This window comes from Aethalodelphis obliquidens, unplaced genomic scaffold, assembly GCF_003676395.1.
Source record: "Aethalodelphis obliquidens isolate GAN/ISIS:26980383/991018 unplaced genomic scaffold, ASM367639v1 scaffold39, whole genome shotgun sequence".
Taxonomy (NCBI): domain Eukaryota; kingdom Metazoa; phylum Chordata; class Mammalia; order Artiodactyla; family Delphinidae; genus Aethalodelphis; species Aethalodelphis obliquidens.
The window spans coordinates 1,199,011-1,223,619 of NW_020837983.1; the positions used below are offsets into that span (position 1 = coordinate 1,199,011).

At 33.8% G+C, this 24,609-nt stretch overlaps 2 protein-coding genes across 2 annotated transcripts in view; one reads left to right on the plus strand and one right to left on the minus strand.

Moving 5' to 3' along the window:
* NECAB1 (N-terminal EF-hand calcium binding protein 1) overlaps positions 1-6,701 on the plus strand; it is a 256,058-nt gene extending 249,357 nt beyond the window's left edge. Inside the window, exons 11-13 of the mRNA XM_027131376.1 lie at positions 1,048-1,125; positions 2,421-2,512; positions 6,274-6,701. Coding sequence (XP_026987177.1) covers positions 1,048-1,125; positions 2,421-2,512; positions 6,274-6,299 — 196 coding nt within the window. The 3' untranslated portion in view covers positions 6,300-6,701. The remainder of the gene's footprint in view (positions 1-1,047; positions 1,126-2,420; positions 2,513-6,273) is intronic.
* Positions 6,702-7,766: 1,065 nt separating this feature from the next.
* Positions 7,767-24,609, minus strand: part of CUNH8orf88 (chromosome unknown C8orf88 homolog) — a 42,200-nt gene continuing 25,357 nt past the window's right edge. Inside the window, exons 5-6 of the mRNA XM_027131377.1 lie at positions 11,792-11,898; positions 7,767-9,632 (exon numbers count right to left, since the gene is read on the minus strand). Of these exons, the coding sequence (XP_026987178.1) occupies positions 9,609-9,632; positions 11,792-11,898 (131 nt within the window). The 3' untranslated portion in view covers positions 7,767-9,608. The remainder of the gene's footprint in view (positions 9,633-11,791; positions 11,899-24,609) is intronic.

Here is a 24,609-nt window from a genome sequence, read left to right on the forward strand (position 1 = left end):
GTTAGGCTGAACAAGCTGGACTTGTGGAATTAATTTTTTAAAGGAATCTTTATATTTGTATCCTACTCTCCCTTAAATTTATGAATCTCTCCCCTCTCCCTTTCTTTCTACCTTAATTTGGATCTTCATCATCTCTCACCTAAGCTAGTTTCACTACCTCTCTAACTTTTCTTCCTGCTTTGAACTGTTCTCCATAGGCTACCTCACACAGCCATCAGAAGGATCTTTTAAAACCCAGCTTCAACAATGAGACTCTCCCTGCTTTAAACCCTTTTGTGTCTCCTCATTGCTACCGGATTAAATCCAGTCTTCACCTCAACTTGTCTTTTCACCCACCTCCTCTCTCTTCACTACTCCAAAACATATTATATAAGCTATTAGCCACTCTCAGGCTAGTCCAGAAGGTTGGAAGGAACAAATTTGTCTTCCCTAAATTGGAAAAGCAATTACAAAAAAAACTACAATTATGGCCAGAATATGGACTCAAACTTGATCTGGACAGTGAGAAAGTTGAGAGGTGTGAGTGTGTAAAAGAGAAAGGAGGAGGACCAACACTGGGCACTGGCAAAGTTGGAGTTAGTTGTGTAGCAGTGTGGTCCAGGTGACTTAGCTTACAGCAGGACCCCAAACAAAAACTGTCAATCCAGAGATAGAGGTAAGGGCAAGAGCTTTGGAGGCTGATTGGACTGATCCAAAGAGCAACAGCTGAGGGCAAGGAAGGTGGCATGCACTCACATTCTTCTGAACCCTGGCAAAACAGAACTCACAAAATCTTTTTGAATAGATATATGAAGGAAATTTTACAAAGTTATATTTGTGATTTCTGAAATATACTGAGACAGTATTCATGATGCCAAACCAGAAAACTAAAAACGTATATTAAACAAACAGACATGTTAATCAATTATTGACAAAACTTCAATTTTCATGCAGGAACCATAGGTGTTTCTTATACAAATGGATAAGATTAGAGGTGATTAGAAATATTAGTTTATTTCTTGTATTTAATTTCCTGTGGCTAATTATACCTTTCCTTTTCCATTTCAGTATTTCTATACAGAAGCTTTCAAATGAATCTCACTACACGATTTACGAGTTCTGGGAGAACAGTAGTGTGTGGAATAGGTAAGTTATCAGCAGGCCTTATTTTTTTTATTTTTTTGCCAGGGAGGTGGCAATATACATGATATAATTTTAGAACCTGTAGAAAAAACTCCATTCCCTTTACCTCACCTTAAAACCTGTCTTATTTGCTCATTTTCCTAAATCTCACTCTTTTTATGGATTTGAAATCACTTTCCTTTTGAAGCACAAAAACTTTTGATTATGATCACACTTTAAGAGTTACCATTTTACTGATGCTTTCAGGTAAACAGATTTAGATGTGGGTCATGGGTGTCTAAGGTGTGCAGGGGTGGGAGACAAAGGATGCAGAAAAAGATGAAAATAATTTTACTTCCTAATTTTTCTTAAGCTCTGTGGTTCTTATTTTGCAATATAGCTATATATAATGGTTAAGATCATCATAGCTTAACAGCTTTTTGAAATGTCTTTACTTACTGCAAACAAAAGGGAAATTCAAGACATTGTTTGGAAAAGATTAAAAGCAAGTCAACTTCTCTTGTAATCATTCAGTTTTGTATATAATTATATTTGTTAACTATTCCTCGATAAAGTTAAAAGATAAATCAAGTTCTTTGAAATTAAAATAATTATTAATAAGTAACAAATATATAATTAGAAAAATGAGATGAAGGAAATTTTGCTATTCTGAGATTATATAAATAGTTCTAGTTGGCTTTAAATGGCACAGAGAATATAGCTCTCCAATAAGTCCATATTTTGGGGTGTTAAATGATGGTAATGAAACAAATACCTGGAAATTTATTTGATACATATTTCACCTAAAATTTTTATTTTTGTGGCTATTTTAAACACTGTGCTATAATGCATAATGACATCAACAGAATTTCAGGCACAAAAGGGAGCTTTAAAGGCAACTTATTCAACTCTGTAGTTCCAGGCCTATACTTTTAGATGATTTTTCTTTCTTTTTATCCTCTAGAGATGGAAAATCTATAGTCCTTCTTCTTAGCTATCCTATTTTTTAAACATCCTGATGCCCAAGATAGTCTTCCTTCTGTTTAAACTTCTTGCTGCAATTACAGTTATCTCCTTTTGTTTTATCTTCTCTAGAGAATTAGTGCTCTCCTGTTTTAAAAAAAAATTCTGGTGATACTTGTTAAATTACTCCTTAGTCTTTTTTTAAGGGTAAATAACCAAGAAAAGAAGTCCGTATTCAGGCACTTAATCTAAATCATCCGAAACCTTGCCACCTTGAGTGAATTTGAACTGTGCTACATTCTACTCAGGAAGATTGTAATAAATTGCACAGCCATAACCTATAATTATTTATACAGCCACCGTCAGATGAATTATAGCAAGACCTTCCAAAGAAGTAATGTGGATTTCTTGGAAACTCCAGAACTCACATCTACTATGCTAGTTCCTGGTAATTATCCTGGGTTCACAATTCTTCTATGTGCTTTTGTATTGCCTTTCTCTGTTTAAAAGACAGTATGTTCTAGCCCTTTCCCCTTCATCAACTGTACTCTATTTTTTTATCTATCTTAAAATTGGAGAGTGGGGGTAGGAAATAAGAGATCTATATATTTTTTCTATTGCCTTTAGTCCTTAGTTGACCCTATTTGTATTCCTGGCTGTATTAAACCTAATATTAGTCATTTGCTGGTCACCTTTTAACAATTTGAAGTACAAATCATGACATTTCAAAAAATTATTCAAATGCTTTACTATATTATAGTGTATTGAATAAATCTGAAATAGGTGACCATAGATTGGAGATTAGAATTATGTTAGAAATATCTTTATTATAATAATTGTTAAAATATTTTTTGTAATTGGAGAAAAAGGAGAAGGGAAAGAGAAATTTGAAATGAACTTGCCTGAGAAGTCTGGCCTAGCCAAACCTTATTTAAGATAATTGAGAGCAAAAATTATTTGTTCATCTACCCATCCATTCAATTACCAATTAAACATACTTTTACTGAATGTTAATAAGTGCTAAGCACTGGGGATACTGGGGTTCCTAGCCTGTTTACTAGCACTGATTGAGCTCCAGTTATGTACAAGCATTGTGTTGGGAGCTATAGAGGGTACAAAGTAAAAATACAGTCCCTACCTATAAAATGCTTTCTGTCCAGTAGGAAAGACAAATGTTTGCAGAAAAATAACAAGCTCAGGACATACATAATAGTTACCTATTAGAGTCATAATGTGCTATGTGAATTTAGAGGAGTGGATTGCCTCTTTAACAGTTTTTAATGAGGAGATGATCCTTGAGCTGGACTTTAAAAAATTAGATTTGGACAAATAAAGATGGAGAAGAAGGGTACTTAGAGGTAAATTGTAGACATGAACAAATGTAAGAAATGTTAAATGTGCTGTGTTAATTGGTGCAAAGATATGATTAAAGCATAAGGCTTGTATATGGTACATGTGCAAAGAGAGGAGAGAGTAGGAAATGGGAGTTGAAAATATAATAAGGAATTTTAACTTTCTTCTTACAGTATTATGGAGCCATTAAAGGTTTTTGAGAGGGCTAGTGAATGCTCTAATCAGTAGTAACTGTGGCAGGAGGGAGAAAGGTGAATGTCATGAGAGGAGAGAAATTGGTCAGGCAGGGCAATAATCTAGGCCAGGAAAAAAAAGCATCTGAACCAAGACGATATCCATACAGTTCCCTTGCAGATAGAATTTTCAGGAGTTAACCATAGCAAGATGATGGTTGAAGCCGGGCGTTGGTGAGAAAGTGTGTAGGTAAGAAGAAAATATCTAACAGAAGCCTGAGGAACTGCCTTTATTTAAAAGGTTGGGAGAGAAAAGCCTCCTTTCATTAAGGAGACTGAGGGGAACCAGAGATAGGAGAGTCACAGTTACAGAGTATCAAGGAAACCAAAAGAGGAGTAACATGCAAAGTACAGTGCTCCTCAGGGGGCCTATGTAGGAGAGCATGACTGAAGAGAATGGGACTGAAAATTGGATTTGACAAGAGAAGTTTTAATAAAATGGTAGGAATTTTAAAATTAGGGTAGATTTTGATGGATTGGCAATAAATGGAAAATGAAGAAGTCAATTCTGGAATTGAAGCTAGGTGAGGAGATGGGGAGATCAGGTGTGAATGCTTTCAAGTTGGCTGACTCTGACAGTCTCAGCCTGATTTTTTATATTTACTCTAGATCTTAAGGGCAGGTTTATGCACTATTAGTATCATTGGTACATGCATTCTATTACTCTTTCTCTCTCAGAGCATTTCCTAATTTAGAGAGAAAAACTGAGTACAGATAAAACTGGATCAATTCCTGTTCTCAGAATTCAGAGTGAATACAATTTAATGCCTTTTAATTGCTACCCTATTTTTCATGTGTGTGTGATTTTCACATCACATCTAATTTCTACAACCACTGGAATTTGATAGAAAAAAAAGTTAGGCTTGATTCTAACACAATTTTAAAAACCTACTTCAAACAAGATTTTTAACATCTATTGGGTCATCCTACTCTATTCTAAACTGAAAGTTCTATCACTGTTAACAGCTGACTTCCCTTGGGAACAAACAGCAGATATATCTCCCTGGACAAAAAGCTGAAATTAGCTTATAAATATTATTTATGATTTTAATGTCCATATGACTTATATTTGTAACAACTAGTTTTGTGCATTTTGTTTATGTAGTTTTGAAATGCTGCATATATTTTGACCTAAAATAAAAATCTGAAAGTTATTACAGTTAGAAACACACAATGAGTGGGTTTGTATTACTAATTCACAAATAACAATTTCTAATAAGACTTTTTTTTTTTTTTTTTTTTTTGTGGTACACGGGCCTCTCACTGCTGTGGCCTCTCCCATTGCGGAGCGCAGGCTCAGCAGCCATGGCTCACAGGCCCAGCCGCTCCGCGGCATGTGGGATCTTCCCGGACCGGGGCACGAACCCGTGTCCCCTGCATCGGCAGGCAGACTCTCAACCACTGCACCACCAGGGAAGCCCAATACTGCTTTTTAATTAAGATTTCTAAGTGGTTTACTTAAGATACATCTTAAGAAATAAAGCAGGGACTTCCCTGGTAGCGCAGTGGTTAAGAATCTGCCTGCCAATGCAGGGGACATGGGTTCAAGCCCTGGTCCGGGAAGAGCCCACATGCCACAGAACAGCTAAGCCCGTGCACCACAACTACTGAGCCTGCGCTCTAGAGCCTGTGAGCCACAACTACTGAGCCGCGTGCCACACCTACAGAAGCCCATACGCCTAGTGCCCATGCTCCATCCGCAATTAGAGAAGTCACCTCAGTGGGAAGCCCGAGCACCGCAATGAAGAGTAGACCCCGCTTGCCGCAACTAGAGAAAGCCCGTGAGCAGCAACAAAGACCCAACTCAACCAAAAATAAAAATAAATAAAACAATTTATTTAAATAAATAAAGCAAATAAACCAGTCTTCACTAGATACAAAAATATAAACCAAAATATATTCCTATGAACTCTCAAATATAAAAATCACTTAAATGAGGCATACTGGAATATGGAGCCTATGCTGATAAGCTATCATAAAACACCCAGACAAAAAGAGTATGAGAATTGGTCTGTGGAGCAGAATATCCCTTGGCAAAGGAGAAAGCCTTATGGTTATGGGAAAAAAGGATACATAAGAAAGTAAGATCCTATTGCCAGTCAGTGTATTATTTAAACAGCTTTGAAAACAAATTTTAATCCTTCACATTTGTCTGTTTCTCACCTCATTCCACCAATCTTACTTCTTTGACATAGGTTTGTCTTTGGGATACTTACATTTACTGGGGAAAATATTCCTAATTTTACAATACAGATATACTAAAAAAATATTATTTAAAACACATCCACTTATTTATACCCAAACTTTCTGAACTGGGAAGATTAAAACAACAACAACATGATTTTATCTTCAGGGTGTTTATAATCTCATTGCCAAGACAATCTCTATTCATATATAACAAAAACTTTTTAGTTAAACTGCAACCAAGTGCCAAAAGCTATGGTACAACTAACAAGTGCACAGGAAAGTTCAATCAAGTCAGGAAACAGTAACTTGAAAGATAAGTAATTATACAGACTAAAGATGAGGGAAAATAGTCTCTTTAAGAATGACTTGCACCTTGAACTAACTTAGCCCTAGCAGTTATTTTCATTATTTAAAAAAACTCTTTTTCTCTTTTCAGCTTCATGGTGGATCCTGAACAACTAGCTGTTCCTTAACATTTTCTTTATGGTTCCAAGTAAAAAACAACTGTTCTTATCTGAAATGTGAATTAGAAAATTCTCTGTACTTATTAATCTACTCTCTACTTTTGTTTAAATATATTTACCCTAAGATGTGCACTCTTCTTAAATGTCTTCTATCATTTTATCTTTCATGTAAATTTTAGCTCAACTTTCAAAGTTCACTATTATCCTCAATATTTGCTGCTGTATTGCTATATACAATAAACCTAAAACCCTTTAGTCTCAAAATCATAATATATGAAAAGTATACATATAAAGTAACAAAATTGTTATGATAGAGAAAAAAACATTTAAAGTGAGAGCTTTTAGACTATTACTTCATAGAACAGCTTCTGTAGATCTGTCATAAACTATAAAGGTTAAATCAGTGTTTTGTGATTTTTTAAGTATCTGCTTTACCATGAGTGAAATGTATTCTTCAGTAATACCTACTCCATTCCCAACTCAGGATCCTATAACTATTCACTTTATGTTACTTAAAAAGCTAATACATGATCCAATATGACTGGTATCCTTATATGCAGAGAGAGAGAGCAGGGATGCAGTGCATCCCTGTTGTTTAAGCTTAAAAAAACATTAATACATGAGCATAAACCAATCTTCATTATAACCAATAGAATCTCTATCCATCTGTCAAGTTATAAACTGGTTTTTCATAAGTGAGCAATTCTGTGACAGGGTACCATTTAGTAATGTAACACCATTATATCATTTGTTAAGAAAATGTGGTTCAAAATTTTTGGCACATGATCCAGAGGTCTAACTTTACTTATGAAAAATAGACATTTGCATTTAAATAATGATTTCAAAATATTTTAAAACCAAAATTTTAACCTAAGTGAACAAAGAATTATAAAACAAGTATAAACTTTAGGGAAATAATAAAATATGTACTGGACAAAAAACATCTATTTTTCAGTTTCAACACTAGAATGACTACAATCCCAGTTTCACTAGAAAAACTAAAACTATGTACCTTATATATTCTGCTGTACAAGCTCATAAATTAAATATTTTTAATAAAATCTCTTTTATTCTGATAAATGCTGCTAATGAAAATGCAATGCATATAGAAATTTGTTTATTCTCTAGGCCAAATTCCTCTGAAAACACAGGTCTTTCAGGAAACAAACATAAGGTGAATTTTTCCTTTTCTTTTTTTTTTTAACTCAGACAAAAAGGAAGGTTGAACTAAAATTTTGTTTTTTAAATATAAAAGTTAACCTAACATATTTTCTCAAACTAACTTTTACCAACACCTTTGTGTACTCTCAGTCCTCATTTAGTCTAAATAAAATTAAAGAATTTTTAATAGCTTCTACTAGAAATAGGTAGTAAATATTGACATACACACGTGTGTGTATATGTTTGTGTGTGTGTGTGTGTGTGTGTGGTCATTTCTAAAGATGATAAACACTATGAAACAACACCTGGCTCAACTCTTTTAATTTATATACAAAGCAAAGAACAACATGAATGGAGATGTACAATGATTATTCAAATAAGCTATACATATGTACAAAGGCAAATAGATAATAAAACAGTCTTTGCAGTCTCACTCTGATTATATACAATAAGAAAGGATCAAAAGACTTTGAAGCCTCGGGGACTTCTACTATACAAACTCTTCTTGAAAACGCTGGTTATAAATGATTTCAAAAATAGAAATTATAGCTAATCAATATATTGTTCTGGCCAGTCCATTTCTGTATCAGATTCAGAAAGTACATCAAGTCTTTTGGATACTAGGCACTTTCCAAAGTTAGGATGGTAGTATGACTTTAAATGGGGTCTGCCCTCAGTAACAATGCTAAATGGAAGGGCTCTTTGGATTCCAAATTGGAATAGGTTCGATCATATTTTTTTTTAACTAAAGTCAACAGACTTGGATAATAGGCAAATAATAAAGCAAACCAATTTAATTATATGGTAATTCTGACCCCAGCTCTTTTTAAATTACTTTTTTATTGAGATGACCCCAGCTCTTATATAAATTACATGTATTTTTGTGTATGTGTGTGTAATCATACACATATAAATACTAGAAGCTATAATATAAAGGGAAATAGTAGGGCAAAAATGAGTGTAAAAAACTGGGCCGTAGGTGTAAACTCATTTTTAAGTAACCAATAAATTTATGGCTAGTGAAGGTTCTTTTTTTTTTCTTACTTGAAAAGCAATCTTTTTCTGGTGAACAAAGCAATTAAAAGTAGTATACTAAAGACCAAGTTGGGAAATCTGCCATGGACTAAAGTTTGAATCTGGGTAACAAGTCTAAAGACCAGTGAAGAAAAAGGTACTTGTTTTAGGAGTTCAGAATTCAGTTTAAGATAAACTTTCTGCCAAATGATGTCCTTGAATGCCTTGCCAATAGACCCAGGGATCTGAAAGAATCTGAGGATAGAACTAGGGAGAGTTTACACTTACCTTTACATGAGCAATTCTTTGTGACACTGTGCTGGAACAAACTTTTCTTTTTAACAAGAGTGACAAATTGCAGGAGATTTAGTGTATAGAATTTCTAGGAGCTAAAAGTTTAAACCTCCAAATTCTTCATCCATACACTTGTTATAAGAAATTACAGCACTGAAACTTAATGCACCTCAATTATTTGCAAATGCCTCAATTATTCCTCTTTTGGAAATAAAAGAATATTAGACAATGTTGTTATTATCACAAACCCACAGAACAATCATATATTTGAAAAGAAATACTTCTTAAAATATTATCCCTCCTATCACTGAGAACTATTCATTGAACATCCTGAATCATTCTAAACCTCTAGAGAGATTGTAATGATCCTTTCAAGTGCTGGTATGAAATCAGTGGGAAACAAAACAAAAGCAACTTTAAAAGCAACAAGAAATTATGTATCATATATACATCATAGCATATACTTTATATTTGAGAATCCTTACAGCTTACATTTTCATTCCATTATTACAAGTGATGAAAAACAAAAATTGCAAGTAGCATGCAAATTATAAATACAGTCTTCCCATTTCACTAACCAAATTCCTACTTTCCAGTGTTACTTCCCAATTTATGCAAGAAACTGCCTGCAAAGCTGAAACTGATTAGAAAATTCTTTATTGTTTAAAGTATCTCTTTCTCATTTTAGGAGAAACCAAATATCCAACCATCAAAATTAAAAATAAATTGAATTGTTACAGTCTGTTACAGTTATTGTTACTAGATCCACTTCATTTGCAGGTGTCCAAAATATAAAATTAGTAATTCTTTATCTTGAAATACATACATTCTCAAAATGCTACTTAAAGCTTTGGTTGTTTTCCTGTAATAGAGAAGAAAAAGTTAACTTATCAATTAGATTGAATGAATGTACCTTTTACTAATTAGTTTATCAAACCAAATGTTGTGACCTATTGTTTGCAGATCTAAATGCATGTTACTATAGAAACTATTAAGTAACTGGAATTTGTCAAATAAAGTAGTTCTTCTGTGTTTAGTAAAACTTATATAATACATATATTATATTTAAATATATTAGATTGTATTCAAAACCCGTTGTTCTGTTTTTGTGGTACCTAATTTTTAGAAAATATTATTAATGCATAAAACAAAAGTAAACTCAAAATAATGCGTAGGTCAAACTTCTATTGACAAAATAAAATGTTTTTAGAAGTGGAAAGCCTTCAAATGAGAAAGCGACTATATTTTATATAGCACTGAAGTTTAGATTTATTCTTATAGACCAAGGATTATATGCCCTTAAGATCTCTGAACAGGTAGAAAAATTCAAATAACATCAAGGATGCTTTACCTCATTAAATATTCCTGTGAGCAAGGTATTATGAAAAAAACTTCTAAATTTATGCTTTAATTTTAAAAAGAATTGGCTGGATGTCTGCAAGGTAGTGAGTTTAAATTAAGAGCCATTGATACACTATGAATAAACTAAAATACAAAAAATTGTAATTATGAAAAAAAAGCTATGGATTCCAAAGGGTAAGAAATCCCCCAAATGGAGAACACAGGAGGTATTTTATATCTCACATTTGACCCATTCTTAGCATACCTATATTCTGAACTCATCTCAGTAGAATACTACAGGCATTCCTCACTTTACTGCTCTTTGTAGATACTGTGTTTTTTACAAATTGAAGGGTTGTGGCAACCTTGCATCAAACAAGCCTGTGGGTACTATTTTTCCAACACCATCTGCTCACTTTGAGTCTCTGTGTTATATTTTGGTGATTCTCCCAATATTTCAAACATTTTCATTATTATCATTATATTTGTTATAGTGATCTGTGAACAGTTATCTTCAATGTTACATAGTGAAAAGATTACAACTTGCTGAAGGCTCAGATGTTGGTTAGCATTTTTTAGCAATAAATAACTAAATTGTTTTTTAATTAAGATATGTAAATAGTTTTTTTTTTTTTCCCAGACATAATGCTATTGCACAACTAAGAGCAGTATAGTGTAAACATAACTTTTATATGCACTGGGAAACCAAAACATTTGTGTGACTCCCTTTATTGCAATATTTGTTTGGAACCAAATTTGCAACATCTCTGAGGTATGCCTGTATACCTTTTATACACCTTTACCTGTATAAAATGGTGTTTATGAAAACTATAAATAAAAGAAATTCAAATTCCAGTCAAAATGGAAGTAAAGACCATAAAAGATGAAAATCAACACCTACTGAGTACATAATGAGAGATAAGTACCATGCTAAAAGCAATTTCATACATTTCATTTAATTCTAACAATTAGAAATTATCCCCTTATCACAATTGCAAAACTGAGGCTCAAGAACGTTAAGTGACTTGCCTAAGTTTGAACAATATACCAGTACACAGGTGGAGCTACAACTTGAACCCAAGCCTGACATGAAACCCATGTCCTTTCCAATCAATATCCTGAAAGATACATGTATGTATTTACTGTGTGTATTTACTTTGATAGAATTTGATGAGGTGACACAGAAATATAAAGGGCTAAGAAACAGCAAAGATGTGTCGAAGAATAGTTGTGTTGTTTTACTGTACAAAAGGAGTAACTGAACAGAACAGAGCGCCCAGAAACAGACCACATGTAAATATATTGCCACAAAGGTGGCAGAGGACTATCCTTTTGCTAAATATTGCTAGGATGACTGGATATCCATGCAGAAAAAAATAAAACTTCACCCCTACCTCACACCATAGTAAAATCAATTTCAGGTGAGTTATAAAACTTAATTGAAAAACAAAAATATTTCCTAAAATATGACAATTCCATTCTATTTTTGACAGAGTGGTAATTACTTGCAGTAATTGGTTATACTATACATTTAGATTTATGTACTTTTCTGAATTATATTTCACAATGAGAACATTAAAAAGGTTTAAAAGACACATATTTTAGAATTAAAACAATACAAAAATCTTTAAAAGATAAATATTTAGGATTAAAACAATACAAAATTAGAAAACTACTTACTGGTTTTTGAAGTACAATGGGATGATCAGGCAGAAAGTCTGGTTTTTTTCTGCAGATGGAAACACTTGAGAGCTTCAACAGAAAATCTCTGCTGTATTTGATTCTCTCTGTAGATATCAAAACATCAAATGTAATGTTATAAAGCACAGAACTCTCCCAGAACACTTTTTGGCTCATTTCTTTCTGGATGTCCCTTAACTGTCCATTATTTTATAAAATGGTAAGTAGTTTTTATGTAAACGAGAAGTGGGGAAAAAGCTCGGACAAACATCTACTGCCTCCAATTTTCCTTTTACATAGAAACAAAGCCAATTAACCAAGGAAACATTTCAGAAACTTGGTAATGCATTGCTTCTTTTATCTGGTTTATTCATATCTAGTAAAGAAATCTTCTTTTATAAAATATAACAGGTATAACACCTATTGGGCAATTCAGATCCTAATAAGCCTATGGAAATGGAACCCTAATAAGCCTGTCTAGTCTTTATATTAACTTACTAAAAATTTAATACAATCCAATAAATTCAAGAAACATTTATTGTAGATAATGGTGAAAAAGGTCCAAAATAGGGTCCCTATCTTCAAGGGGAACAATGATTCAAATATTTGCAGATTTCTCATCAGAGACTATCACCATCTTGGTCTATATGAGACCATTTGCTGGGCCAGAAATAGTGGAGCTATAATCTTTAAATTTCCAACAGAAAAGGACTGACAACCTAGGTTCCCATATTGTGAAATAATAGAAAAAATATATATATGGGTTTCTGTCCCTGTTCCTGGCACAAACATCCTTTCCCTTGTAATTTCCTAAGTGATAAGAGCACTAGGGGCGTCTTTTGTTCTAATATTTGTTCCTTGACACTAGTTCCTGACACAGAGCTGCTAAATCTCTTAAAATTTTCTGGGTGATTTGGTCTTCTGTTCTAATGAGGTGACTCTTGGTGGGCTGCTGGATGGGGGCTGATCACCAGAAAGACCAAGCCATGATTAGAAGCTTGGAACTTTCAGCCCCACCCCTACATCCTCTGAGAAGGGGAGAGGGGCTGGAAATTGAGTTAAGGATCGATGGTGCCTACGTGTTGAAGACTCCATAAAAATCAAAAAAGTAAAGGGTTTGGAGAGATTCTGGGTGGGTGAATACATCCATGTACCAGAGAGTGGTGTAACTCAACTCCACAGAAGCTCTTGCACTTGCGACCCTACAAAACCCCGCCCTATGTATATCTTCATTTGACTATTCATCTATATTCTTTATCATACCCTTAATTATGTAATAAACTGGTAAATGTAAGAAAGTGGTTTCCCTAAGTTCTGTAAGCTGTCCTAGAAAATGACAGAATCCAAGAAGGGGGTCTTGGGAACCTTTACTTGTAACTGTCATCGGAAGTGGAGGGTAGTCTTATGTGACCAGGCCATTACCCTGTGGCATCTACATTAATTCCAGTTTATATCAGAATTAACTTGAATTATAGGACACCAAGCTGGTTTCGCAATGAATTGCTTGATATGTGGAAAAACCTCACATCTAGTGTCAGAAGTGTTGTGAGTATAACAGAGTATTGAGAGTAGAGGAAAACACAGGAGGAGTGTAGTTTTTCCCTTATACATAGCCAGTGAAAAAAATCCTTCAGGAATGCATATGAAGTAAAAAACATTTTCAGATGAAAGAAAACTAAAAGAATTTGTCATCAGCCGACCTGATCTATAAGAAACACTAAAGGAAGTCCTCCAGGTTGAAGGGAAATGATACCAGACAGAGTCTTTCATCTTAAGATTTAAAGGAGAACAAAAGAGAGATGGCAAATAGCTGAATAAATATAACAGACTCCTTTTTCTCCCCTTATCTAAGTTTTATGAAAATATGTATGATTGTTGAAAAGCAAAACTTCTGACACTGCCTGGTGAGATTTCCAAGTTATGGAGATATAATGCATACAGCTATAGCAAAAAGATCAATGCAGGGGAATAAAGGAAAGGAAACTACATATGGTTGCAAAGTTTTGCCATCACTGTTTTGCATGAAGTACAATATTAACAAGTACACTGAGAAAGTTAGATATTATAATCCCTAGATCAACCACTTAAAAATACAAAGAAATACAGCTAAAAATACAATAGATATAATTAAATGCCAAAAATTAAACTTAACAAAATCCAAAGAACAGGGGGAAACAAAAACAAACAAAAATAAGGACAAACAGAAAACAAGTAATAAAATTATATGCCTAAATTCAACCATATCACATTAAATCTTAATGGTCTAAACCAGGGTCAGCAAAATTTTTCTGTAAATGACCAGAAAGTAAATACTTGAGGAGTTTGGGACATATAATCTCTGTCACAACTACTCAACTCTGTCTTGTAGCAGAAAAGTAAACACAGATAATAACTAAATAAAGCATGTGGCTGTATTCCAATAAAATTTAATTTCCAAATTGGGCATTTGGCCTGAGGGCCATAGTATACTCACTCCTAAGATAAACACTGCAATTAAAGGCCATAAATTGACACAACAAATAAAAAGAGACACTGTTACATGCTGCCTGCAAGAAATACATATTAAACATAAAGACACAGATAGGTTGAAAGTAAATGGATATAAAAAGATATACCACACAAAGACTAAGAACAGGAAGGCTAGAGTGGCTCTTAACATCAGATAAAGAGATAACAATTATCAATGTGTTGTGCCTAAGGACAGAGTTTCAAAATGCATGAAGCAAAAATTGACAGAAATAAAGGGGACAACACACAATTCCACAAAAATATTAGGTAATGTAAAAACCCTTCCCTCAGCAACTGATATAACTAGACAAAAGAAAACCCAGAAAAGACACAGATCTTAACAATACTATGGACCACCTTGATTTAACTGACAATTATAAAAGTTACATCAACAACTGCAAAATACAAATTATATTCACAGAGATATGGTACAGTAACCAAGACAGACTATATGTTGGCTATAAAATAAGTTTCAATAAATTTAAGAGGCTTGGAAAAAAGAGGACTCAAATAAATAAAATCAGAAATGAAAGGGGAGACATTACAATTGATACCACAGAGATACAAAGGATAAGATTATATTATGAACAGTTATACGCAACAAATTTGACAACCTCTAAGAAACTGATAAATTCCTAGAAACATACAACCTACCAAGACTGAATCATGAAGAAATAGAAAATATGAAATTGAATCAGAATCAAAAACCTCCCGACAAACAGAAGTCCAGGACCATATGGCTTCACTGGTGAATTCTACCAACCATTCAAAGGAAAATCAATACCAATCCTCAAACTCTTCCAAGAAACACTCCCAAATTCAATTTATGAGGCCAGCATCACCCTGATGCAAAAACCAGAAAACGATGCCATGAGAAAAGAAAATTACAGGCCAATATTCCTGATGAACATAGATGCAAAAATCCTCAACAAAATATTAGCAAACCAAATTCAACAATACAGTAAAAGGATCATACAGCATGATCAAGTGGGATTTATTCCAGGGATGTAAGGATGATTCAATATCCACAAATCAATCAATGTGATATACCACATCACAAAATGAAGGACAAAAATCATATGATATCTCAATAAATACAGAAAAAGCATTGGACAAAATTCAACATCCGTTTATGCTTAATACTCTCAACAAAGCAGATATAAAGGGAATATACCTCAACCTAATAAAGGCCATATATGACAAGCCCACAGCTAACATACTCAATGGTGAAAAGCTGAAAGCTTTACTTCTAAGAGTAGGAACAAGACAAGGATGGCCACTCTTACCTCTTTTATTCAATATAGTATTAGAACTCCTAGCCAGAGCAATTTAGCCAAAAAAAGAAAAAGGTATTCAAATTGGAAAGGAAGAAGTAAAACTGTCACTATCTGCAAGTGACATAAAGAAAACGCTGAAGTCTCTACCAAAAACTGTTAGAACTAATAAGTGAATTGAGTAAAGTTGCAGGACACAAAATCAATATTCAAAAATTTGTTGTGTTTCTATACACAAATAAACTATCAGAAAAAGAAACTAAGAAAACAATCCCAATTGCAATTGCAACAAAGAATAAAAAAACCTAGGGATAAATTTAATCAAGGAGGGAAAGACCTGTATGCTTTAAGACATTAATTAAAGAAAATGAAGATGACACAAATAAATGGAAAGATATTCTGTGCTCATGGATCACAAGAATTAATATCATTAAAATGTCCATATTACCCAAAGCAATCTACAGATTCAATGCAATCCCTATCAAAATTCCAATGGCATTTTTCACAGAAATTGAACAAAAATTCCTAAAATTCCTAAAATTTGTATGGAATCACAAAAGAACCCAAATAGCCAAAGCAATCTTGAGAAAGGACAACAAAGATGGAGGTAACACACTCCCTGATTTCAAACTATATTACAAAGCTATAGTAATCAAAACAGTATGGTATTGGCCTAAAAACAGATGTATAGATAAATGGAACAGAATAGTGAGCCCAGAAATAAACCCACTAATATATGGTCAATTAATATACAACAAAGGAACCAAAACTATACAATGGGAAATGGACAGTCTTTTCAATAAATGGTATTGGGAAAACTAAACAGCTACATGCAAAAGAACGAAACTGGACCCTTTACTTTACACTATACACAAAAATTAACTCAAAATAGATTAAATGCCTGAATGTACGACCTGAAACCATAAAACTCCTGGAAGAAAATATAAGCAGTAAGCTCCATAACACTGGTCTTGGCAATGATTTTTTGGATTTGACACCAAAAGCAAAAGCAACAAAAAGTAAAAATAAATCAGTGGAACTACATCAAACTAAAAATCTTCTGTATAGTAAAGGAAAACATCAACAAAATGAAAAGGCAGCCTACTGAATAGGAGAAAATATTTGCAAATCATATATCTGATAAGGGGCTAATATCCAAAATATATAAAGAACTCATACAATTCAATAGCAAAAAACCCCAAACAACCTGATTTAAAAATGGGCAGAGGATTTGCACAGACATTTTTCCAAAGAAGACATACAGATGGCCAACATATACAAGAAAGGATGCTCAATATCACTAATCATCAGGGAAATGCAAATCAAAACCACAATGAGCTATCACATGTTAGGAAGGCTGTCATCAAAAAAAACAAGAAATAACAAGTGTTGGTGAGGATGTGAAGTAAAGGGAACATGTGCACTGTTGGTGGAAATGTAAATTTGTGCAACCATTAAGGAAAACAGTATGAAGGTTCCTCAAAATCAAAAACAGAACTACCACATGATCCAACAATTTCACTTCTGGGCATTTCTAAAGAAAACAAAAATACTAATTCAAAAACATATATGCACCCCCATGTTGATTGCAGGACATCTACAATAGCCAAGACATGAAAACAATCTAAGTGTTCACTGATGGATGAACGGATAAAGCAAATGTGGTGTATATATATATATATATATATATATATATATATATACACACATATATATATACACACATATATATATACACACACACACACACACACACACTGGAATATTATTCAGGCATAAAAAAAAGGAAATCTTGCCACTTGCAACACATGGATGGACCTTGAGGGCATTACGATAAATCAGACAGAGAAAGACAAATACCGTATGACCTCACTTATATGTGGAATCTTAAAAACAAAACAAAACACCCCACAAACTTACAGATGCAGAAAACAGATTGGTGGTTGCCACAGGTGGGGCTAAGGGGTAGGTGAAGTAGGTGAAGGGGGTCAAAAGGTACACATTTCCAGTTATAAAATAAGTCCCAGGGATGTAATGTATACAGCATGGTGACTATAGTTAATATTACTGTATTGCATATTTGAAAGTCACTAAGAGAGTAAATCTTAAAAGTTCTCATCACAAGAGAAAGAAAATTTTGTAACTATGTATGGTGACAGATGTTAACTAGACTTACTGAAGTGAACATTTCACAATATATACAAATGTCAAATCATTATGTTGTACACCTGTAACTAATATATATGTCAACTTTAAAAAAATGCTAAAAATAAAAAAATAAATTTAAGAAGCTTGAAATCATATAGACTATATTCTCTGACAACAAAGTAAATTAAGAAATCTATTAATAAGATATCCAGAAAAATCTCAAATATCTTAGAAATTAAATAACATACTTTATAATAATTCACAAGTCAAAGATAATAAGGAAGTTAAAAATAGTTTAAACTTAATGACAATTAAAATATAATGTAGGGCTTCCCTGGTGGCGCAGTGGTTGAGAGTCCACCTGCCGATGCAGGGAACATGGGTTCATGCCCCGGTCCGGGAAGATCCCACATGCCGCGGAGCGGCTGGGCCCGTGAGCCATGGCTGCTGAGACTGTGCATCCGGAGCCTGTGCTCCAAAATGGGTGAGGACAAAACAGTGAGAGGCCCACGTCCCAAAAAAAAAAAAAAAAAAAAAAAAAAGTAAAAATTGCTGCAGTGCAACTAAAGTAGTGCTCCAAGGAAAACATAAATTCTTTATTTTAATTGAAGTATAGTTGATTTACAGTATTGTGTTACTTTCAGGTGATTATACATATATATAATATTGTGTATAATATAAAAACATAAGTATATAAATATACAAAATATATATTTTTTCGCATTATTTTTCATTATAGGTTATTATAAGATACTTAATATAGTTCCCTGTGCTGTAGAATAAATCTTTGTTGCTTATCTACTTTATGTATAGTAGTTTGTATCTGTTAATCCCATACTCCTAATTTATCCCTCCTCCCCTTCCTTTCCCCTTTGGTAACCACCAGTTTGTTTTCCATGTCTGTGAGTCTATTTATGTTTTGTACATAGATTCATTTGTATTATTTTTTAAACTACATATATAAGTGATACATATAATATTTGTCTTTCTCTGTCTGACTTACTTCACTTACTATGATATTATCGAGGTCCATTCATGTTGCTGCAAATGGAAATATTTCATGCTTTTTTACGGCTAATATTCCATTGTGTATATATACCATATCTTCTTAAGGCAACTGACTGTTGATGGGCACTTGGGTTATTTGCATGTCTTGGCTATTGTAAATAGTGCTATGAACATTGGGGTGCACATGTATCTTTTTGAATTAGAGTTTTCATCTTTTCCAGATACATACCCAGGAGTGGGACTGCTGGGTCATATGATAACTTTATTTTTAGTTTTTTAAGGAACCTCAATACTATTTTCCACAGTGCCTGTACCAATTTATATTCCCACCAACAGTGTAAGAGAGTTCCCTTTTCTCCACACCCTTTACAGTGCTTATTATTTGTAGACTTTTTGATGATGGCCATTCTGACCAGTGTGAGGTGATATCTCATTGTGGTTTTGATTTGCATTTCTCTAATAATTAGCGATGTTGAGCATCTTTTCATGTGCCTGCTGGCCATCTGTTATGTCTTCTTGGGAGAAATGTCTGTTTAGGTCTTCTGCCCATTTTTTGATTGAGTTGTTTGTTTGTTTGATATTGAGTTGTATGAGCTGTTTGTATACTTTGGAAATTAAGCCCTTGTCTGTAGCATCATTTGCAAATATCTTCTCCCAGTCCGTAGGATGTCTTTTTGCTTTGTTTATGGTTTCCTTTGCTGTGAAAAGCTTTTAAGGTTGACTAGGTTCCATTTGTTTACTTTTGTTTTTATTTCTTTTGCCTTGAGAGACTGATCTAAGAAAATACTGCTATGATTTGTGTCCGAAAATGTTTTGCTTATGTTCTCTTCTAGGATTTTTATGGTGTCATGTCTTATATTTAGGTCTTTGAACCATTTTTGTAAATGCTGTGAAGGAGTATTCTAATTTCACTGACTTACATGTAACTGCCCAGCTTTCCCAACACCACTTGTTGAAGAGACTGTCTTTTCTTCATTGTATATTCTTGTCTCCTTTGTCATGTATTAATTAACTGTAGGTGTGTGGGTTTATTTCTTGTCTCCTCTGTCATGTATTAATTAACCTTAGGTGTGTGGATTTATTTTTGGCCTCTCTATTCTGTTCCATTGATCTATATGTCTGTTTTTGTGCCAATACCATGCTGCTTTGATTACTGTAGCTTTTTAGTATTGCCTGAAATCTCACAGGAGGGTTATTCCTTCAGCTTTGTTCTTAAACATTCCGTTTTTTTAGGTTTGTAATTTTTTTTTTAAATTTAAGTACAGTTGATTTACAATGTTGTGCCAATCTCTGCTGTACAGCAAAGTGACTCAGTTATACACATATAGACATTCTTTATTTATATTCTTTTCCATTATGGTTTATCACAGGATATTGAATATAGTTTCCTGTGCTATGCAGTAGGACCTTGTTGTTTATCCATCCTATATATAATAGTTTATATCTGCTAATCCCAAACTCCCAGTCCTTCCCTCCCCCATGTCCCTCCCCCTTGGCAACCACAAGTCTGTTCTCTATGTCTGTGAGTCTGTTTCTGTTTTGTAGATATGTTCATTTGTGCCACAGTTTAGATTCTATGTTCATTTGTGCCACAGTTTAGACATATTCTATATGTCTTTCTCTTTCTGACTACCATCACTTGTTCTTATACATTCTTATAAGAGAATATCTACAACATATGACCTAACAATCCACCTAAAAATGCTATAAAAAGGAGAGCAAACTAAACCCAAAATAGAAGAAAGGAATTCATAAAAAGGAAAAATCACCAAAATAGAAAAAATATATAAAATTAAAATGCCAAAAGTTGGTTCTTTGAAAAGAGAAACAAAATTGACAAATCTCAAGCTAGACTAACTGATAAAGAAAAAGAACACAAATGATCAATATCAAAGATAAGAAAGGGGTTATCACCACAGTCCTATAGACATTAAATAGAAAATAAGAGAATACTATGAACAACTTTAAGCCAACATTTGACAACTTGGATGAATTGGATATACTATAAGTTCTTGTGTGGACCTATTTTTTCATTTCCCTTTGGTGGAAAACTAGGAGTGAAACTGCTGGGAGGAAAGGAGAGATTGCTGCTGCACAATGTGGAAGAAGTGAAAGAATTTTCCAGTGATGGAAATGACTTGTGGCTTTTAAAAGAACTAATGGCTAATACTCAATTCCAAGTTGTTCTCTGGACTATGCTGCCAAATAAAGAAATTGAGGAAGGCTATTAGGAAGTAAACCTGAAAGCTGAGAAGATGAAAAATAAGAAATAAAATATATGAAAATTAGAGAAACAATCAGAGTCAAGTAGGCTAATGTTACTAATATATTACTAATATAATAGTTTTAGGAAGAGAACACAAAGAAAATGGAGATGAGAAACATTATCAAAGAAATATCCACAAATTTCCACATCAGAAGAACCTAAGTCTTGAGATCGAAGAAGTTCACCAATTGCTCAGGAGAAAACTTTGAGTTAAAAAAAAAAGACTACAAAAAGAGACAAAACAATAGGAAATTTCAGAAAACCTAAGGTAAACACACAATCCAAAATACTTCCAGAGCAACAATGGCAAAACAAAACAAAACAAAAAAACAGAAATAAAAGACAAAGCCATTTACTAAGGGCCTTGGAGAACTGGGGATCAGAATGGCACTGGACTTCATAGAATTAAGAGCCAATTAACATAGACTGCTAGAAAATAAAGCAAAATGCCTTAAAATTTTAGAATGAAAATAATTTTCAACCTGGAAATTTAAAAAATCAAATTCTATATTTAATCAACACAAGGGAAACCCAGCTTGTTCTTGTGAGTCCCAAAGCACAGGCTCCTGAGGTTGAAGATTCACTCACTGTGTTTCACTCAGCAGGTTTTGACAGCACTACCAAGCAGAGCTCTACTAATTCTTATTTTCATCCTCTTCCTCTTCCTCCATAGCTTTATTGAGGTATAATTTACATAGTATAATATTCACTCATTTTGAGTGTACAATTGAATGATTTTTAGTATATTTACAGAGTTGCGCAACCACTGCCCCAATCTATTTTTGTTTTTTCGATCTAGGCAGTGAAGGAAATCTCTGCCAAATCATTAGCTGACCATGAAGATATCACAAAAGAGACCTGAGTGGCCACAAATGAGAAACATAGAACTTTTACAGCAACTATCATCAGATACCTCACTCTCATTTGTTGTCACTCTCCATTCCCAATCCAATCTAGGCAATCATTACTCTGTTTCTATAGATTTGCCTTTTCGAGACATTTTATATCAGTGGAATCATATGATATCAGATCTTTTGTGTCTGGCTTCTTCATTTAGCATAATGTTTTTAAGGTTCATCCTCAACTCAGCATTTTCTATCCAACCAAACTACCAATCAAGTGTGTAAGTAAATACACAGATTAAAAGAATTCACCAACCCAATGTCCTTTACAATGAAGCTCCTGGAGAATGCACTTGAGCAAAATGAAGAAAGAAGAAAGCAAAGGAATTAAGAAGAGAGTGATGTCAGCGAAAATTGCCAAGTAGGGAACTCTAAAAGTCCTTCCCTCCACAAAAGCAACAAATAAAGTGTCAAAAACTTCCAGAATCAACTTTTTCCTAAATTCTGGAATTTAATCAAAACCTTGCAAAAAACAGGGGAATGCTTAGTGAAGAAAAAATCAGCTAAATTTGGTAAAGAGTTTTGTGGCATTTTAACTTGCCTGGGAACATCTCCACCAACCCACTTTGGCTGTGGCCTTGAAAATAACAGGTCTCATTCCTGATTTAGGTTCCCACTACTAGAGAGAGAAATACAGACCAGTCTCAAAGAATAGTGGTGGCATTTTTTTTGACCTCTCTGGTGGCTCCCCGAAGAATCATCTCAAAGGACTTGCCTATATTTCACCTAAGAACTCTCCCAGGTCTGAGGCTACTATCTGAATCTATTTGTCAAAACTTTTATATGGAAATGTATTAGCCACTTCCACCTAGGAAGGGATAACAACTGGAGCAAACAATAGGCAAAACAAAAAGCTCAGGAGGAAAGGCTAGGGAAAGAGATGTGTTGGGGAATAAAGGCACTGAAAGACTCTCAGATGTTCCAAGGAATTTAGAAGGCTACATGCATGCTAAAGGCTAGGCTCATGCTCACAGAAAGGCTTGAGGAGTTCCCAAGCTCTCACCCCTGGCTGACCTTCAGGTTCCTCACAAGCAATAAGTGAAGGCAAAGGCAGAGCTGTAAACTTCCAGACTGAGTACTGAAGGCACACCCCAACACACACACAGAGGTCATATGCAAAGACTGGGAAAGGGCTTTTTTTCTTTTTTTGGTTCTAGGTATTAAAGGAAATCTGTGCCAAATCATTAGCTGACCATGAAGATATCAAAAAGACACTTGAATGGCCACACATGACAAATAGACTTTATACTATTAGTTCAGAAAACTCATTAAGCAAAAAAAACAACAATTACAACAAGCAAGAACAACAGACCCTGGGAAGGGGGGAAAATCTGATTTCCACAGTTAGCACATTATAATACTCAAAATACCCGGTTTCAACAACAACAAAAAATACAGGGCATGGAAATAATAAAGTATGGCCCACACACAGGAAAAAAGAAATTAATAGAAACCTTCCCTGAGGAAGCAGAGATATTGGACTTACTAGAGAAAGACTTCAAATAAACTAATTTAAATATGCCCAAAGAGCTAAAGGAAACCATGAGAAAAGTGTCTTGCCAAAATATCAATATCATTAAAATATCAATAAAGAAATGGAAATTATAAAAAGGAATCAAATAGAAATTCTGGAGAAGAAAATTACAATAACTGAAGTGAAGAATTCACTAGAAAGGTTCAACAGTAGATATGACCAGGCAGAAGAAAGAAGCAGCAAATTTAAAGATAAGTCAATGACATTACCCAATCTGATGACTGGAAAGAAAAAACAATGAAGAAAAATGAACAGTGCCTAAGGTACCTGTGGGACTACACAAGAATACCAACAAATGCATAATGGAAGACCCAGAAGGATAGGGGAGAGAGAAAGGGCAGAAAGAATGTTTGAAGAAAAAATAGCAGAAAATTTCCCAAATTTGATGAAATACACACACTGACACATCCAAGAAGCTCAACAAATTACAAGCAAAATACACTCAAAGAGATTCACACTCAGATGCATTATAAGCAAACTGTTAAAAGACGAAGAGAAAATCTTGAAGAAAAGCAGCAATTTATCACTTACAAGGGATTCTCAATTGGAGAAAAGGCTGATTTCTCATCAGAAATCATGGAAGCCAGAAAGCAGTGGGATGACAAAGTTACTAAAAGCAAAAAACACGTCAACCAAGAAATCTATATCTGGAATACTACCTTCAAATGAAAAGAAATCGAGACATTTGTAGATAAACAAAAACCGAGAGTTCATTGCTTGTAAACCTGCCTTACAAGAAATGCTAAAGGAAATCCTCAGGCTGAAATAAAAGGACAGTACACAGTAATTAGAATTCACACGAAGAAATAAAGAACACCAGTAAACATAACTACATAGGTAAATATAAATGTCAGTATCAATGAATTTTTGGATGTGAGTCCTCTTTTGTCCTGTATGATTTAAAAAACAAATACATAAAAATGCAAATCTAGGTTGATAGATTATGCAATGTATAAAGACAATAACAACATAAAGGTGGGATATAGCTATATAAGAGTAAAGTTTTATATAATTTTGAAACTAAATTGATATTAATTCCAACTAGATTGTTGTAAATTCAGTTATTCCCCAGTGCAACCACTAGGAAAATAACTAAAATATATATGACAAGGGAAATAAAAAGGGAATAAAAATGATACACTAGGAAGAATCTATTAAACATAAAAGAAGGCATTAAT